Source organism: Carica papaya, chromosome 9 (genome assembly GCF_054855325.1).
Source record: "Carica papaya isolate Zhongbai chromosome 9, ASM5485532v1, whole genome shotgun sequence".
Lineage (NCBI taxonomy): Eukaryota > Viridiplantae > Streptophyta > Magnoliopsida > Brassicales > Caricaceae > Carica > Carica papaya.
Genome location: NC_142317.1, coordinates 5,346,244 through 5,363,003, shown reverse-complemented (window position 1 = coordinate 5,363,003; position 16,760 = coordinate 5,346,244). Strand labels below are relative to the sequence as shown.

Below are 16,760 nucleotides of genomic sequence, written 5' to 3'. Positions count from 1 at the left end.
CTTTAATAATATAAGTAACGAAATGATTTAATTTCATATTACTATCTATCAGTTTAGATGATTTCGAATTTTGTATATTTTATGTGAGGAATAAATGTAAAAAAATATGTAATGGCCTGGTGACATGCACCGTAACCCTATCGACAATGAAACTTATCGACAATTAGACTTCTTTAAACGACAACATATTTACAACATTTAGTTACTTTTTGTTTGAATTTTGTTACAATATTTTATAAAATTTCAACCTGCAAATTGTATAAATTGCAATGTAGTTTCTAAATCACATTGGTTTTATTTTCGGAACGAATATTGATGTAAATTTTTAATGTCAGAAAAGCGATTTTAATATAAAATTTTATATATTTCTATATTTTCAAGTTTACATACTTATGTTGTGAAAACAACGAATTTTATATTTATGTTTACAGTCATTTAAGTTGTAATTTAAATTGTCTTCCTCGGCCTTTTCAGTTGCATCTTCCATTTATCTCACCTGAGATTCAGTTAAGACCTGAAGAAGTTCCAAAGGCATGGCAACGGGATCAAGCTCTACGCAGCCACTAGGGGCATTATGAGTCTTCAACCATCAAGTTGTTTTAGAATTGTCTGTTTTCCCTTCATCATCAACATATCACGAGTCTTCTGTTGCGCCCTACCAGTTCTCCGATTAAGGGAGTTTGCTTTTCCTGCCTCAGGAACCTCCTTCCTAGATCCAGGTAGACCAGCTATGGTTGGAATCCGATTAGCCATCCCCGCTGCAGTACTATCCTTCCTGCGTTCATCTACCATTCTTTTCTTCATAGTCTTATCACCTATCGCTGATCCAATGGATAAACCAGAACCTAATTTCTCATAAGCATGACCACCTTTCATCTTAAAAATACCCTCTCTCATATCAGAAGTTGGAACTCCTTGATTTCTCTCTAATTGTCCATGTACTGGCAAAACAAAATCTTGAGCTTGAGCCGTTGAGAAAACCTGTTCTCGAGCATTTCTAAATGATGCATTTAATAAATTCACACTGGTGGCAAGCAGATTAGCCATCCCTGCTGCAGTATCATTCTTCCCATGTTCATCAACCCATCTTTTCTTCTTAGACTTGTCGCCTCTTGCTGACCCAATGGATAAACAAGAACCCGGTTTCTCATAAGCATGACGAGCTTTAATCTGAAAAGCATCCCCTTTCATATCAGAAGTTAGGACTCCTTGGCTTCCCTCTGACGGTCCAAATACTGGCAAAACAAAACTTTGAGTTTGAGCAGTTGAAAAAACCTGTTCTGGAGCATTTCTATAAGTGCCCGATTTAGTGCAAGGATTTAATAAGTTCACACCGGTGGCACCCAGATTACCCGTCCCTGCTACAGTAATATTCTTCCCATCTTCATCAACCCATCTTATCTTCTTAGACTTATCACCTCTTGCTGACCCAATGGATAAACCAGAACTTGGTTTCTCATAGGCACGGCGAGCTTTCATCTGAAAAGCATCCTCCCTCGTATCAAAACTTAGAACTCCTTGGCTTTCCTTTGATTGTCCAAATACCGGCGAAGCAACAACTTGAGCTTTGGCAGTTGAGAAAACCTGTTCTGGAGCATTGTCATCCGTGCTCGATTTAGTGCAAGCATTTAATAAGTTCACACCGGTGGCACCCAGATTACCCATCCCTGCTACAGTAATATTCTTCCCATCTTCATCAACCCATCTTCTCTTCTTAGACTTACCACCTCTTGCTGACCCAGTGGATAAACCAGAACTTGGTTTCTCATAAGCACGACGAGCTTTCATCTGAAAGGCATCCTCTCTCGTATCAGAAGTTAGGACTCCTTGGCTTTCCTTTGATTGTCCAAATACCGGCAAAGCAACAACTTGAGCTTGGACAGTTGAGACAACCTGTTCTGGAGCATTTCTATCAGTGCTCGCTTTAGTGCGTGCATTTAATAAGTTCACGCCAGTAGATCTTGCGTGAGGCATCCCGCGAGCAGATGGGTTTTCATTCATTATATACTGATGAGAATGTTCACTTGTTTTATGCGGGTTAAAATTCTGCTCGTGCATGAAACAGCTCTGCAAGACTGATGAGTCATTGACCTTTATCGGTGGGGCTGGTATCTCAACAGCTAAAAAGGGCTGACGGCAGTTGGGGCATAGAAGCTTGCGGTTCAGGTAAGTTTGGAAGTATTCAAAGTCCATTTTACAAGAAATGCAGGAAGTCCAAAAGGTCCTCGATGCAGGATGAGGGGGCACAGATGATCTGAGAGGAGAATTGCTCTTCTGACTCATTGTATTTGGATTGATGTTGCTTGAAGAACCATAGAAAGAACCCTGGCTACTTGGCGTTGCTGATGTTGATCCCTTGTTTGGAACATTTAAGCGTATGCCTGTTAAGTTCCGTTTCTGGTCATATGCAATTCTCTTGGCTTCGTCAGACAACAAATTCCATCCTTCTGATAAAAGTGAAAAAGCTCCCTCTGCGCCAATAGATCTGTTTTTATCAGGATGAAGAAAGAGAGCTAAAGTATGATACCGTTTCTTGATTGTCTCATTATCAGCTGATGGTTCGACACCAATAACTCCATACCAGTCAACCACCCCGTTTTTCTTCTGCTGAGCAGATAAATACACGTCAAAAGTTGCAATCAATTGAGGAAGACCATCAAGATTAGGATACAACTTATGTGCCTTCAGAGCCCATTTTTTTGCTCCAGCAATGTCCTTTTCAGTAAACTTCTTCTCTGAAAGCTCTTTTGCCCCGACGGCCTCATCTCTATTACATTCCATGTCAAGTATTATTTGTCTTTGGCTGTTTTCCTTCTTTGGTGAACTCAAAGTATGACAAAACCGAATATATAGGAGACAAAACCCTCTTAAATATCGCAAAACACAATATCCACGAGCATCAATAAAGAGCTTCTTTTGACTTCAGACCTGACAAACCACAATGAACCCAATATGAGGAAACTATTTGTTTGCTTCTTAAGATGAGAATCAAACACGACATGAGAATAAAAAAATATACAAACTTTATTAATCGCACCAAACAAAATATTTCTACATAAATCAATAACGAATTACTTTTAATTTAAAGCCAAATAAACCAAGAGAGTAAATCCAATATAAGGAAACTATTTATTTGCACCTTGAGATTGGGATCAGCTCACGGTAAGAGAACAAAAGAACGCCCTATATACCTTTTAAATTGATGAAGCACAACATCCACAAGCATCAACAAGAGGACTTGTCTTTGATCTAAGACCTGATTAACAAAGAGAATGCATAAGTAAACTATCACCTTTTCGCGAAGGGCAAGTAAACAATCATAGATATCTGTAATCAATATTTGTCTCTCAAGTTTGGGTAGGAACATTAGTATTTCACTGCTACAAATATAGATTATTGAGAAAAAAAAATATATATTTCAATGTTTCCAGTCAACTCCATAATATCTATCATTTATTTGGCATGTATAGTGAAGGGAATTATATGAACAGAAAATGAATTACGGAGTGTGTGATTTGAAGTACTGACAGGCCACTGCAAAAATATGTTTTTCTCGTGTATATGGAAATTATTTCTTTGTTTCTTGATATAGAAATCAAAACTCATAATGAAGAGAAAAAGTAAACCCCATATACCTTATAAGTTGACAAACACGATATCCACGCGCGTAAATAAGAATAATAATATTTATGACATTGTAGTCAAAGTATTATTCTTTGCGATTTTTTTTTGGGTCTTATTTTAGGTATAAAAAAAAAACATGAAATCAAGAACATTGAACGTCTTGTCTGTTACAAACCATCTACGTGCGTCCATATCAATAATAATACTCGTAACATTCCATTCCGAGTACTAATCTTTATCGTCTTTTTTCCTTCTTTGGCTTATTTCAAGTACGAAAAAACATGACATCAAGAAGACTGTACGTCTTATCAATCACAAACCATCCACGTGCATCAATGAACAATTATCTTTGCATTCAAACCTAACAAGCCAAAAGAATCTACCAAACAATAAATTATTTTATTACTTTTTTATACGAGAATAAAAGAAGATCGTACCTTTTTTAATCTCCCAAACACGATATCTACATGCATCACCTAACAAATTACCTATTATCTAAACAAGATAAACCAAGATTAAGATCCCAAAATAAAGAAATTATTTACTTGATCCTTAAAAATGAATATAAAAAAACGTTAACAAAATAAAAAAACAAGACCTAAAATGCCTTTTAAGTTGATAAAAGACAATATCGATATGCATCAATAAGGACTTCTCTTGGATCTTAAGACCCAATAAACCAAGAGAATGAAATACAAACAAAACTCTCTCCTTTTCTTATATGGGAACCAAAAGAAAATATGAGAAAAAGAAAACCTTGTGTACCTTCGGAGTTGATACCCACGTGCCTTAATAGGATTCAAACTGCCTTTGTCTTTGATTTAAAACTCTAATACATCAAGACATAAAAAACCAAACATAAGGAAACAAGTCAATTACTTCTTGACATGGGAATTAAAACATGATATGATGGTAAAACAAAGAACTCGAGCTTTTAAGATGACATCATAAGGAGTTGCATTTAATAAATGATTTTTCTTTTGCAAGAAACTCGATTTTCAAAATAAATAAAAAGGTGATAGCGGCTGATTAAGATGGCAAAAACTTAATATATCAAATTTGAAATCCGAGTGAGAGTAGATACACATATATAAAAGAAATCTAAAGACCACAACTTCAGCTTCCATCTTCAATATCTCAGCACAGAACCTTCTGTTACTTAAGAAAAACAAAATAAATATATAAAATAATCTATTTTTAAACGCAACAAAACATACACATAAGTAGTACGTGCAGGGTTTTAAAGACACTATCTCAATTCTTTCAATTCATATCCAAATAAGGTTAATCACAAACACTGTAACTCTCACGGAAAAATTACATCAAGTTTAGACCTTCACCCATCTTTTTAATAGATCAAGTTGATAAAAAATAGTATTACGGAAAGACTAAAACACACTTTATTTTCTTTTAATTTTTAAAAAATACGTTCAGTTCTAAACTATTCAAAACGATATGCAGAAAAGAATCACAAGACTAAAACTCATAACTGATCATTCAAATGAGAATAAGACATCATGCACAAATATAAACACTGTTATCCATACGGTGAATTCGCAACTTCAGACTCCAAAGACACGGTCAAGTAACGCGCGAAATCTGTCAACCAAAAATATCAAAAAATGAGAAAAAATGGTTAAACCAACATCAACAAGTTACGACTAGTAGAAGGAAAAAAAAAAAAAAAAAAAAAAAAAACCAGCTCTAGTGTATAAAATTGGACCTGAAATCGTCAGAGGCTGAGCATGCAAGATGGAACAGGAGGGGAGAATCGGTACGAGTACGGGGTCGGGAATGGGTGCTGACGTTTCGAGTTTTGGTAAAAGCCGGGTGGTTTTGATGAGGGAGATATTTACCAGTTACAGAATGCGGTTAAAGTGATGGGGTTTGGGACGGTGCGAGAAATGGAGGGAAAGAGAACCAGATTAAAAAGGAGAACGATCGGCGATAAACGGTGGTGGGCGATAGAGGTAAGTAGATTTATTGGGTGGAGAAAACCGCAGCACCCCGGAAGTGGCGGCGGCTGTCGGCGAGAGTTTGGGGTTGCAGGGGGAGTCTAGGGTTTTGTGAAATGTGGGTAAATGAGGATCGGAATGGTTTGATCGGGAGAAGAAGAGAGGGAATTCGGAGAAGAGAGTGGGTTGGTGAAGCAGAGATGAATGAGCAGAGAGGTTTGGGAAGACAATGTGAGATGAGGTTTTCGGGTCCGCCGAGTCTTGCTAGGGAGGAGAATAAGAAGGGGATTTGACGAGTCGAAGGAATATATAAGGGGAGAGATAGGGTTGGCGGAGCGGGAGGAGACCGTGGTCGGCCACGCGGCTGAGGCTCTGCAAATCTTCCAAACATGCAAGCGAAAACCCGTATTTATATTTTTATATTTGTTTCAATATATACATATGTACATATATTAATATATATATTTTTTTTAATTAAAAAAATTTACTTGAGCATATTTTGGGGTGGGCTTTTTCTTTTATTATTTATTAATCCAGTCTCTGACTGGGCCCTCAAGTCAAGCTTTGTATTTATTGCATAAAATATATTTATTACATATACTTATGTTTTTTAAAATATTAGATTTTAAGTGTATACGAGGTTTGTTAGGTTAATAGAGATTAATAAATAACAAAATTAATTATGAAAATCTAACAAGAGGATTAAGCTAAGCAAATAAACGAAAGTGGAGGATTTTGTTAAATTTGTTTAGAAATGCTATGAAAAATGTTATCGAACGACGAAAGGAGTCAGGGATTAAATTTTTTATTATTTTAATAATTTGTTTGCTATTTTAATTATAAATTTTGTTGAATTAATTAAGAAATAAAAATTATAAATAAATAGTTAATTTTTTATTTTAATTTTGATAAATTAACGGAGCAATAAATTCAATAAAATCTTGCTGAATTAAAACATGATATGAGAATGATAAATGCGTGTGATTTGTCATAAATAAAATCATAAAAAATCTAATTCAGAAAAAGTTCACTTTATACAATTAAATATGAAACCGTAACGAGTTTTAATATGAAAACATTCTCTCTCATGTAAGAAGTTTGGACTCCTTGGCTTCTCTTTGACGGCTCAAATACTGGCAAAGCAAAACTTTGAGCTTGAGCAGTTGAGAAAACCTGTTCTGGAACCTTTTCCTCGATTTAATGCAGGTATTTAATAAGTTCTCTGGGTATGTTGGTTCATTTACTAAAAGTTATGATATTTTATTTTCAATAAAATAATCATGTCATTAAACATGTAACATAATTATAATATACCTTTTAGATGTGTCAATTATGCAATAATTTTGTTAATCAACTCATTTTACGTTTAACGGGATTTTGGCTGAAGTCAAGAAAATTTACATCGTGTATATTTATTTATTTATTTATTTTTCTATAGTGACATTTTTTCAACATATCTGTTTATAAAATTTTTTTATAAGTGAAATCTATATCATGTCATTTAGAATGATAATATCTATTTGCATTTCAGTTTGATATGGTAAAAAATATTAGTGTTGAATACTAACTAATCGTCTATTATTTTATTTTCTAAAAATTATTTAATGATGTTTCGGTACTTGAATCAATATTTTTTCCTCAATTACAAAGAAAAAAAAAAAATTCTCTATCATACCAACTCCATCATATTTATCTCTTTAATAATATAAGTAACGAAATGATTTAATTTCATATTACTATCTATCAGTTTAGATGATTTCGAATTTTGTATATTTTATGTGAGGAATAAATGTAAAAAAATATGTAATGGCCTGGTGACATGCACCGTAACCCTATCGACAATGAAACTTATCGACAATTAGACTTCTTTAAACGACAACATATTTACAACATTTAGTTACTTTTTGTTTGAATTTTGTTACAATATTTTATAAAATTTCAACCTGCAAATTGTATAAATTGCAATGTAGTTTCTAAATCACATTGGTTTTATTTTCGGAACGAATATTGATGTAAATTTTTAATGTCAGAAAAGCGATTTTAATATAAAATTTTATATATTTCTATATTTTCAAGTTTACATACTTATGTTGTGAAAACAACGAATTTTATATTTATGTTTACAGTCATTTAAGTTGTAATTTAAATTGTCTTCCTCGGCCTTTTTAGTTGCATCTTCCATTTATCTCACCTGAGATTCAGTTAAGACCTGAAGAAGTTCCAAAGGCATGGCAACGGGATCAAGCTCTACGCAGCCACTAGGGGCATTATGAGTCTTCAACCATCAAGTTGTTTTAGAATTGTCTGTTTTCCCTTCATCATCAACATATCACGAGTCTTCTGTTGCGCCCTACCAGTTCTCCGATTAAGGGAGTTTGCTTTTCCTGCCTCAGGAACCTCCTTCCTAGATCCAGGTAGACCAGCTATGGTTGGAATCCGATTAGCCATCCCCGCTGCAGTACTATCCTTCCTGCGTTCATCTACCATTCTTTTCTTCATAGTCTTATCACCTATCGCTGATCCAATGGATAAACCAGAACCTAATTTCTCATAAGCATGACCACCTTTCATCTTAAAAATACCCTCTCTCATATCAGAAGTTGGAACTCCTTGATTTCTCTCTAATTGTCCATGTACTGGCAAAACAAAATCTTGAGCTTGAGCCGTTGAGAAAACCTGTTCTCGAGCATTTCTAAATGATGCATTTAATAAATTCACACTGGTGGCAAGCAGATTAGCCATCCCTGCTGCAGTATCATTCTTCCCATGTTCATCAACCCATCTTTTCTTCTTAGACTTGTCGCCTCTTGCTGACCCAATGGATAAACCAGAACCCGGTTTCTCATAAGCATGACGAGCTTTAATCTGAAAAGCATCCCCTTTCATATCAGAAGTTAGGACTCCTTGGCTTCCCTCTGACGGTCCAAATACTGGCAAAACAAAACTTTGAGTTTGAGCAGTTGAAAAAACCTGTTCTGGAGCATTTCTATAAGTGCCCGATTTAGTGCAAGTATTTAATAAGTTCACACCGGTGGCACCCAGATTACCCGTCCCTGCTACAGTAATATTCTTCCCATCTTCATCATCAATACATCATGAGTCTTTTGTTACACCCTAGCTATTTTACTATTAAGGCAGTTTGTTTTTCCTACCTCAAGAACCTCCTTCCTAGATCCAAGTAGATCAACTATGGTTGGAATCCGATTAGCCATCCTTACTACAATACTATCATTTCTATGTTCGTATATCAATCTTGATAATTTAATTAAAAAACTGAAATCCTACTGCATTAAAATATGATATAAAAATAATAAATGTATGTAATTTGTCATAAATAAAATCATAAAAAAATCAATCTAAAAAAATTGCACTTTATACAATTATATCTTAAAACTATGACGAGCTTTAATTTGAAAAACATTCTCTCTCATATAAGAAGTAAGAATCCATTGGCTTCTCTTTAACGGTCCAAATACTGGCAAAATAAAATTTTGAATTTGTGTAGCTGAGAAAACCTATTTTGGAATATTTCTATCAGTGTTCGATTTAATGCAAGTATTTAATAAATTTTTTGGGTATGTTGGTTCCTGTACCAAAGGTTATGATGTTTTTTTTTTCAATAAAATAATCATATAATTTAACATGTAATATAATCATAATATAATTTTTAGATGTATTAATTATGCAATAATTTTTTTAATCAACTCATTTTATGTTTAACTGAATTTTGACTGAAATTAAGAGAATCTACATCATGTATATTTATTTATTTTTCTAAAATAATATTTTTTCAACACATCTGTTTATAAAAAAATTAATGATTAAGTAAAATTTATTTCATGTCTTTTAAAAGAAAAATATATATTTGCATTTCATTTTAACTCAGGCAAAAACTAATAGAAGTGAAAACTAATTAATCAGCTATTATTTTATTTTTTTAAAATTATTTAATAATATTTTGATATTTAAATCAATATTTTTACTTCAATTGTAAAGAAAAAATGTTTTTCATTAATTTTTTTTTTTCTTTCATACAAACTATATCCATTTGTTGCTATATATTTAATTCTCCTTAATCTTATAAAAATAATTATTTAATTTTATATTACTATTTATCAATTTATAAGACTTAAAATTGTGTAATTTTTATGTAAGAAATAAATACAAGAAAAATGTAATAGGTCTGGAGACGTCCCTAGACCACAATACAATTATAACATTTTGTTAATTTTGTGTAAATTTTGTTACATCATTTAATAAAATTCAACTTGTATACATTACAATGTAATTTGTAATTTCTAAGTCACCTTGATATTATTTTAGACATGAATTTTGATAATAAATTTTTGTGTCTGGAAATGTGGTCTCAATATAAAATTTTATGCATTTCAATATTTTCTAAATTTACATATTTACATTGTGAATGTTAATAATTTTATACTTACTGTTATTTAAAATGTAGTTTTGGTTGTCACGCATATAATATATATATATATATATATGTATATGATCTGGGTTCAGGGCAAAAGATAAGTAGAACGGCCCTATAAACAAATACCAAAAACCATACAAACTCCTTACTGTCACTTCAAAATGAATAATCCTTCAGATCTGCCTTGGGGTCATAAATCTCCATGTCAGCCAAGCATTCCTCTGCTGTAAGTGGTGGGAGTTCCTTGGTCTTACGCTTCAAGTTGTGCTTGTGCCATTCGCTCTTACAATGCTCTCTGTACTGCTTGGAATCCCCAACATAAGCATTACATGTGCTGCACTTATTTTGCTTTACATCCTCTTCAGATTTCCCATTCTTCATTTTCTCACTTGATACAAGCCCGGAATCGATAGGTTCACTTCTTCCATGGGAGAGAGTCAGGCTCTGCGTTTTCTCAGTTAAATCAGGCACAGAATTAGCAGATTCTGCAGGCACCCGTAATGGCGCTTCTTCATAATCATCATAGTGATCCACGCTGGTGTCCCCCTCTGCATGCACTGCTACTGCAAGAATTTCCAATCTGCCCTGCAGATTCCTTACAAAGGCATCACAATCCCGATAAAAACCTGGCTCCATTTCACATATAACATATGGCTGAGTTGCAGATTCATCTTTTGACACAATGCTAGCATTCCAAACATTTAGCTTCTCCAACAGAGAAGAGTAATTTTGCTGAGGAACAGTGAGACGGAGTCTCATTGGAGATCGATTAATTGGGTAGTGCTTTTGAAGCTCACGGATTACTTCAAGTGCCTGCTTCTTTGAACTGCTATGTGGATCAACAGCAAAATGAATGTCGTGCATCAATCGTTCGATCATGCTAATAGTGTAAGGACGTTTAGTTTCAGCATTGATGGTCTTCTGCATGACAATTGTAGCAATATCCCGAAATTGACTTGATAACTGAGATTCTCTCTCCTTACCAGCAACTTGAAGCTCACCCTTCTCCAAAATCTCCAAACATATTTTTTCCTGATCATCGGTCCCAAAGGCTGCAACAAGCTCTTTTGTCTTAGCAAGAATTCCTTTCGAAACATTTGAATACACAGTATGTGATTGCAACACTTCATCCAGATCCTTTTCTACACCAAAGCGCCAAGAGAGGACCTTGTTCTTGTAGCAGGCAACCTCAAAGCGGTTGCCATGCTTCTTTAGACGAACCACTGCAACATTTGTTAGCCGCTTTTGCCCTATTGGCTGCACAAGTGTTTTTGACATTTCCCCCTCCTCTTTGCTTTTTCTTTTGCCTCCCTAGTTTATGCTCCACTTCCTTCTACCTAATTGCATATGCTCCTGCTTTGTTTCGTTGTTGGGTGCACTTTCTACTGTGAATAAGACAAATGCAATACCACATACAAAACTTAAAACCATTTTATTTGCCAAACCAAACAACAATTTGTTAAAAGATAAAGATAGAAACTGATTAATGCTTCAAATTGATCTCATTTATACGAAGACGTAAGCTTTCGTTCATGGGTCAATATATCAATCAGACATCCTAAAATCGGAAATCAACTAAGCATTTCTTACAATAACAGGTAGCAGACCTACTGATTAAGTCAATGATAAGCGGAGTGCTAAAAGTTCCATAGAGATGTCAATTTTGCAAGCTAGTCAAATACCCATACACTTTCCCCAAATCAATCCCACTTCTAATAGTTAATTACAGCAACATCATTACTCTCTCAATGCAACTTCTTTTTAAAAGTTCCAAACAAGCAAACGTACCTAAAACCAGGAACAACCATAAACATCTATCAATTGCTTGACACACCTATAAAGTATAAACAACTCATGCAAGGTAATCTAAAGTTCTCGCAAATAGATATTCCATCTATGAACTTCCTTGACCCGTTGCCAATCCCGAGTAGAAATTAACCCGTAGACACGAGGGCATAAATCCACCACTAGCATTAAACAATAGGTAATTGTTAATCCAGAAATAACATATCATACAGATCCTGTATCACCCCAAAGGAAAAAAGATGCAGTCATTTTATCAAACACCTGGTGCATCGAAGTCATCAAAGATAAAAAACAACTTGATTGATGCGCGGCCAATGGTTCGGTCAATTTCATCTTTAAAATATCAACATCATAAACTAATTCCACGATGGAAAGGTAAAAAAAAAAAGTAACTAGGAGAGATTAAAAAAGAATATGAAAGCAGGATTGAACCAAAAAAATCCATTCAACGACAAGAACTGATCGAATCATAATCCAATAAGAAAAAGAAACTTGAAGAATTGATTCGTCTGACATCAGTGTGAGTATAACATAGAATTTGAAACCCAGAGAATACAAGTCTCGTAATCAGAATAAGAATGAAAGAGAAAATAATAGAGGTTTATCGCAAGTGAGAAAGAATCTTTACCGGTAAGTTTAGGAGATGGAATGAAGAGGAAGAAGAGATGGCTCCGGCGGCTTGGGAGCAGTGAGGGGGAAAGAAGGGGAAACTTTAGAGAGCGATCTGCAGGGTCCTTCAGAGGATAGTGAAAGGAAGGAAAATATGAAGAAGCAAGAGGGAAGAAATAGCCGGTGTTGGACACTGCAATAGTGTTTTTGTATCGTAGGAAGGAGATCTGAATTAGAAATGGAAGAGCATAGTTCTGGTTGTAGTGTGCAAATTAGGGTTTACATGAGGAAGATGGGGTGGACAAATAGGAGGGCTTAGATGAACGGGCTCCATAAAATGGGTTTATAAATAATACCACGCGTCTAATGTTGGATGATCTTTTTCTTTTTTTTTCTTTTTTTTCTTTTTTTTTTTTATAAAACTAATTTACAAAAATATATTAATCCACATATATTACTATAGTTTTAAAATAACATATTATATAATTAATATATTAGTTAAAATTTTTATTTTATTTAAAATTTTTGACTGAAGATATAAAATTTACCATTACTTAAATATATTATAAACTAATAATATTTAATTTAATTTTTATTAATATTTTGTAATAATACGAGTTAATGGAAAAACTTATTCTTGCTTATGTATATAATTACAGAGCGATAAAAATTTATATGTCAATATCAAAATCGAATAACATAAAGAGACATAAACCAAGAAATATGAACTTATTAGTAACATATAGTTTAAAATTTTAAAACTAAACAATTAGGAAACTTTGTAATGTTGAATTGAAAGATTAAGGTATTACATAAACCATTGTTCTTCTGTCTTATTACTTTGTAGATGGAAAACAAAAACTGAAATTGGGAAATTATACAAAAGAAAGAATCTAATCCATGAAATCAAGACTTGGAGCGTACCACCCTAACTGGTCAACAATCTTCTTCATCCTCTCCTCCTGTCCCTTAGAATCTCCTAAAGCTGTAGTGAAGGGATATACATAAGTCACTTTGGATGCCATACACCTATAAGATACAACATCCCCTTTCACCAAAAACTCCATTATATCCCTCCCAAACCCACCATCAACTTCTGCTTCTAAATATTTCCCTGCACACACACACACATGTATATAAAATCAGTATTTGTTAGTTGAAGAACACGAGTCTCAGTTTCGGTTTAAATTACCATATGGAGTATCTTCAACAACTTTAATCTTGGCATTTTTCTGGGTCTTGAGAATTGCTTCTCGCAATTTCTGCACCACACCCACCACTATACATAATAAATACAAGAAACAAGGAGTAGAATTAAATAATATGAATCAAAACCTGAATGGTGTCATCTGTAGCATTCTCAGGAATCCTCCATGGAAATGCAAAAGAGGAGGATTTGGGATTCGTGGAGATACAACTCGGATTCACTGATGGGCATGGCCTAATTTTCCTACGAAGAAGAAACCAAATCATCAGAAAGAAAGTTATTGATAGATGGTGGGGGTAAGAAGATGGAGTAAGCACTGACCCGTCCTCAAGACCGAGCTGCAAGAACTTGGACTGAGCAAATGGTGTGGTTGGGGGAAGAGGGGGAGATTGAGAGCTCAGAGGGGGGATTGCTAAGGAAGGTAATGGAGAGTTGAGGGCGATTGTCAGAGCTACAGAGAGAAGATTGGAGAAGAGAATGGGTTGGAGGGGAAGATGAGAGGCTGTAGTGGTTGAGGGTTTACAGGGTGAAGGATGTGGAGGAGGAGGAAGAAGATGACCAATCAAATTCATATTTGTTGCCTGCGTCTGTGCTATCCCTTTACTTTTGGTTTAGTAAGGTTTAGAACACCACTTTTATTTTTTTTAAACTTTCTCCCCGGAGCACAACAAGTCGATATGTCCGAGTGGTTAAGGAGACAGACTTGAAATCTGTTGGGCTACGCCCGCGCAGGTTCGAACCCTGCTGTCGACGATTTTTTATTTATTTTTCGTTCCTCCTCCAATTTTTGAGAATTGCGCTTATCAGGATTTAGGGTTTTGCTTCTACTTTTCTGGATTCAATTTTTTAGGTTTTTTTTTTTTTTTTGTTGATTGACAGTTTTTTAGATTGTTAAATCTGCGTTGAAGCTAAGAAGGAAAGGAGAGATTGATCGGGAAATCGAGTGTTGCAGTAACTGGAAAATGATGGAAGAGAAGCCTATCGCGAACTCAAAGACGACGCAGGAGCTAGCAATGGAAGGGCAGAAGTATCTAGAAGAGACGATAGAAGCAGCGTTTCAGATCCTCTCTTCCATGAACGACGAGCTCTGTAATCCTGCTTTGTGGACCACCACAGCTTCCTCCAATGCTACTGGACCCAACGTCGCAATGACTAATGGACCTCCTTTGGTTTCCTCCAATGGCGATATCTCGTCTTCCGATGGAGCCTCTCATCACTTAGATATGGGTGGCGGCGGAGGCGGAGGCAGCGGCAATAGCGCCCTCGATGAAGCTCGCCTTCGCTACAAGAACTCCGTCGCTTCTCTCCGTGCTGTTCTTGCTGCTATTCCCAATTCTCAAAAGGTAATACCAGTATTACAAATTCGCTTTATTTGAGCTGTCATTTGTTCTCGAATAGGTTAATTGAATTCTTCTATATTCTTACTTTTTGAGTTCTTAGACTTCGATGAAACATGATATAGAGGCCTTCGTGTATCAAAAAGTTTGGGATTGGAGAGTCAATCTTAAGAGAAGGTACATTGGCATACTGAGTATTCACGCTAGTAGTGGAAATAGGGATTGGTAATAGAGAATTGAACTTCTCTTAGACTGTTTGCCAGTGATATGAGCAACTTTAGGCTGATTTTCATCCGAGAATCAAGAATTAAATCATTTGATATCCTCATTGTAGGATAGAGAACATACTATGGTAGCTGTGTTGGGTAGGATTTTTGGTTTGTGAGCAAAAGAAATTCACTCGTCAGATTGAACAGAATCTTATTTGAACAGCAGAAAATCACGAGGGTAGCCCATTAGAGTTGAAATGACTAAATTATTAATGATATTGACATTATAAATGTAGGAAAAATTGTTAACTAGAACAGTTTATGGGTGGATAAAATGGGAATGTAGATTTGTTTAAATATTTGCATCTGTTCATATACCTGAATGTTTCATTGCCCAAGGCCATTTTTCCATGAAAGAGTTCTCATTCTTTTTCCTAAGGAGAAAAGCTGCTGAGATGATATTTCAGAGTAGCACAAAACTCTTTAACATGATTATTGCCCCTCCAAAGGTAGAATTCGTTTCCTTGTTTGGGTGTTGTGGCTGGCCGCCTGTCTTCCATTATATGAATAATATATAGTTGCATCTTCTGTGTGTTCTCGTTTTATTATGATTTAGCTTCTATGTGGCATCTTGCCTTGTTCATCGGTGCAATATTTGTAAAGCATTCTTCTTATACGATCCTATCCTATCCTATCCTATTCCACTTTTCTTGTCAACCAGAGAGTAGTTAGCACTCTGCAATTCAACTCTGAGTTTCTTTCATCTGTGTAGGCAAAAGCATTTGATATGAGTTCAACTACAGGTGCTCCAGGATTGCCACCAGATCAGGCAGAAATAGAAAAATTGGAGGCCAGGGCCTCTAATCTCAGAACGGTATGGTTTCTCATTTATGATCATCCACACACTTGGAGTTTGCTTATAATGACTAGGAATGCTAAGTGTAATATCCATTTTTTGAGTCAGTGAGTCCAATGAGGTGAAGCATATCTTTTAGCAATTTATCTTTTATTTGGGCAATGGGGATAGCTAAAGGAGCAATCTAAGTGATGAAGAGTTACATCTTGTCGGCCCTTTTGTCTAATTGAAGTACTTTTATTAGAATTTAGACTGATGTGATTTTTCTTTTCAACGTAGGAGCTTGCAAACAAGAACACACACGTCAAACTTCTTATAGATCAGCTACGAGATCTCATGACAGACATATCAACGTGGCAAAGTCCCTATTCTGTGTAAATTTTGGATTGGTCATCTTCATTGTGAGAAGCTACTTCAGGATAGTTGTGATCTGATGTCAGACACATTCATTCATTTCATTGTATTTGTTAGAATCAAATTTGAAGTGGGTGATTAGGTCTCCTGGGGGTAAAGAACTTCATTGCTTTTGTAAAACCCCAATTGAAATTGCAGCAGGAAGGGTTTGTTGTATCCAGACAAATGTAGCATTGGTCGACAAATGTTTGAAATACAGAATTGGGTTCTGGATAGCTTAAAGCTGAATTCATTTTTTGGTAACAGTTGTAGTAGAATTCTTCATTTGATTGATAGACAACATGAACCTGTTAGTTCATAACTATCAAATT

The 16,760-nt window shown here is 35.0% G+C and overlaps 4 protein-coding genes and 1 non-coding gene across 12 annotated transcripts; 2 read left to right on the top strand and 3 right to left on the bottom strand.

The window, feature by feature from the left end:
- Window positions 1-343: 343 nt before the first annotated feature.
- On the bottom strand, window positions 344-5,983 carry LOC148239751 (uncharacterized). Of its 5 annotated transcripts, none has more exons than XM_088211836.1 (6): window positions 5,348-5,983; window positions 5,172-5,223; window positions 4,390-4,453; window positions 4,062-4,119; window positions 3,140-3,256; window positions 344-2,928 (listed from the first exon to the last, which is right to left on the bottom strand). In XM_088211836.1, exon 6 carries the CDS (start codon window positions 2,779-2,781, stop codon window positions 583-585), a length of 2,199 nt encoding a protein of 732 aa, XP_088067962.1. In that variant the 5' UTR covers window positions 2,782-2,928; window positions 3,140-3,256; window positions 4,062-4,119; window positions 4,390-4,453; window positions 5,172-5,223; window positions 5,348-5,983; the 3' UTR covers window positions 344-582. The 5 variants fall into 5 exon arrangements, with proteins under 5 accessions (XP_088067962.1, XP_088067961.1, XP_088067963.1 ...); XM_088211835.1 differs by having other exon boundaries at window positions 3,192-3,256; XM_088211837.1 differs by having other exon boundaries at window positions 4,062-4,453.
- Window positions 5,984-9,940: 3,957 nt separating this feature from the next.
- On the bottom strand, window positions 9,941-13,491 carry LOC110820555 (sequence-specific DNA binding transcription factor). 3 transcript variants are annotated; one of them, XM_088211758.1, is made up of 2 exons: window positions 13,351-13,491; window positions 9,941-11,396 (listed from the first exon to the last, which is right to left on the bottom strand). In XM_088211758.1, the coding sequence occupies exon 2, from the start codon at window positions 11,287-11,289 to the stop codon at window positions 10,168-10,170; it is 1,122 nt and encodes a 373-aa protein (XP_088067884.1). In that variant the 5' UTR covers window positions 11,290-11,396; window positions 13,351-13,491; the 3' UTR covers window positions 9,941-10,167. The 3 variants fall into 3 exon arrangements, with proteins under 3 accessions (XP_088067884.1, XP_021905747.1, XP_021905748.1); XM_022050055.2 differs by lacking the exon at window positions 13,351-13,491 and adding an exon at window positions 12,446-12,761; XM_022050056.2 differs by lacking the exon at window positions 13,351-13,491 and adding an exon at window positions 12,446-12,761 and having other exon boundaries at window positions 9,941-11,393.
- On the bottom strand, window positions 13,196-14,255 carry LOC110820423 (thylakoid lumenal 17.9 kDa protein, chloroplast). Its single transcript, XM_022049876.2, has 4 exons — window positions 13,955-14,255; window positions 13,762-13,876; window positions 13,619-13,688; window positions 13,196-13,540 (listed from the first exon to the last, which is right to left on the bottom strand). Exons 1-4 carry the CDS (start codon window positions 14,203-14,205, stop codon window positions 13,320-13,322), a joined length of 657 nt encoding a protein of 218 aa, XP_021905568.1. The 5' UTR covers window positions 14,206-14,255; the 3' UTR covers window positions 13,196-13,319.
- LOC110820424 (mediator of RNA polymerase II transcription subunit) lies at window positions 14,234-16,692 on the top strand. 2 transcript variants are annotated; one of them, XM_022049878.2, is made up of 4 exons: window positions 14,234-14,365; window positions 14,513-14,976; window positions 15,952-16,053; window positions 16,315-16,692. In XM_022049878.2, exons 2-4 carry the CDS (start codon window positions 14,596-14,598, stop codon window positions 16,411-16,413), a joined length of 582 nt encoding a protein of 193 aa, XP_021905570.1. In that variant the 5' UTR covers window positions 14,234-14,365; window positions 14,513-14,595; the 3' UTR covers window positions 16,414-16,692. The 2 variants fall into 2 exon arrangements, with proteins under 2 accessions (XP_021905570.1, XP_021905569.1); XM_022049877.2 differs by lacking the exon at window positions 14,234-14,365 and having other exon boundaries at window positions 14,413-14,976.
- TRNAS-UGA (transfer RNA serine (anticodon UGA)) lies at window positions 14,305-14,386 on the top strand. The gene has a single exon. It is a non-coding gene; the product is annotated as a tRNA-Ser (tRNA).
- Window positions 16,693-16,760: the final 68 nt, after the last annotated feature.

Bases quoted from the DNA above. Each gene is read 5' to 3' on its own strand.
- LOC148239751 (XM_088211837.1), bottom strand. From the start codon at position 2,781: ATGGAATGTAATAGAGATGAGGCCGTCGGGGCAAAAGAGCTTTCAGAG.
- LOC110820555 (XM_088211758.1), bottom strand. From the start codon at position 11,289: ATGTCAAAAACACTTGTGCAGCCAATAGGGCAAAAGCGGCTAACAAAT.
- LOC110820423 (XM_022049876.2), bottom strand. From the start codon at position 14,205: ATGAATTTGATTGGTCATCTTCTTCCTCCTCCTCCACATCCTTCACCC. The intron at 13,689-13,761 runs GTTTTGATTCAT...GGTGTGGTGCAG, and splicing joins CTACAGATGACACCATTCAG to AAATTGCGAGAAGCAATTCT. The intron at 13,541-13,618 runs GTAATTTAAACC...GTGTGTGTGCAG, and splicing joins TGTTGAAGATACTCCATATG to GGAAATATTTAGAAGCAGAA.
- LOC110820424 (XM_022049878.2), top strand. From the start codon at position 14,596: ATGATGGAAGAGAAGCCTATCGCGAACTCAAAGACGACGCAGGAGCTA. The intron at 14,977-15,951 runs GTAATACCAGTA...TCATCTGTGTAG, and splicing joins CTATTCCCAATTCTCAAAAG to GCAAAAGCATTTGATATGAG. The intron at 16,054-16,314 runs GTATGGTTTCTC...TTTTCAACGTAG, and splicing joins GGGCCTCTAATCTCAGAACG to GAGCTTGCAAACAAGAACAC.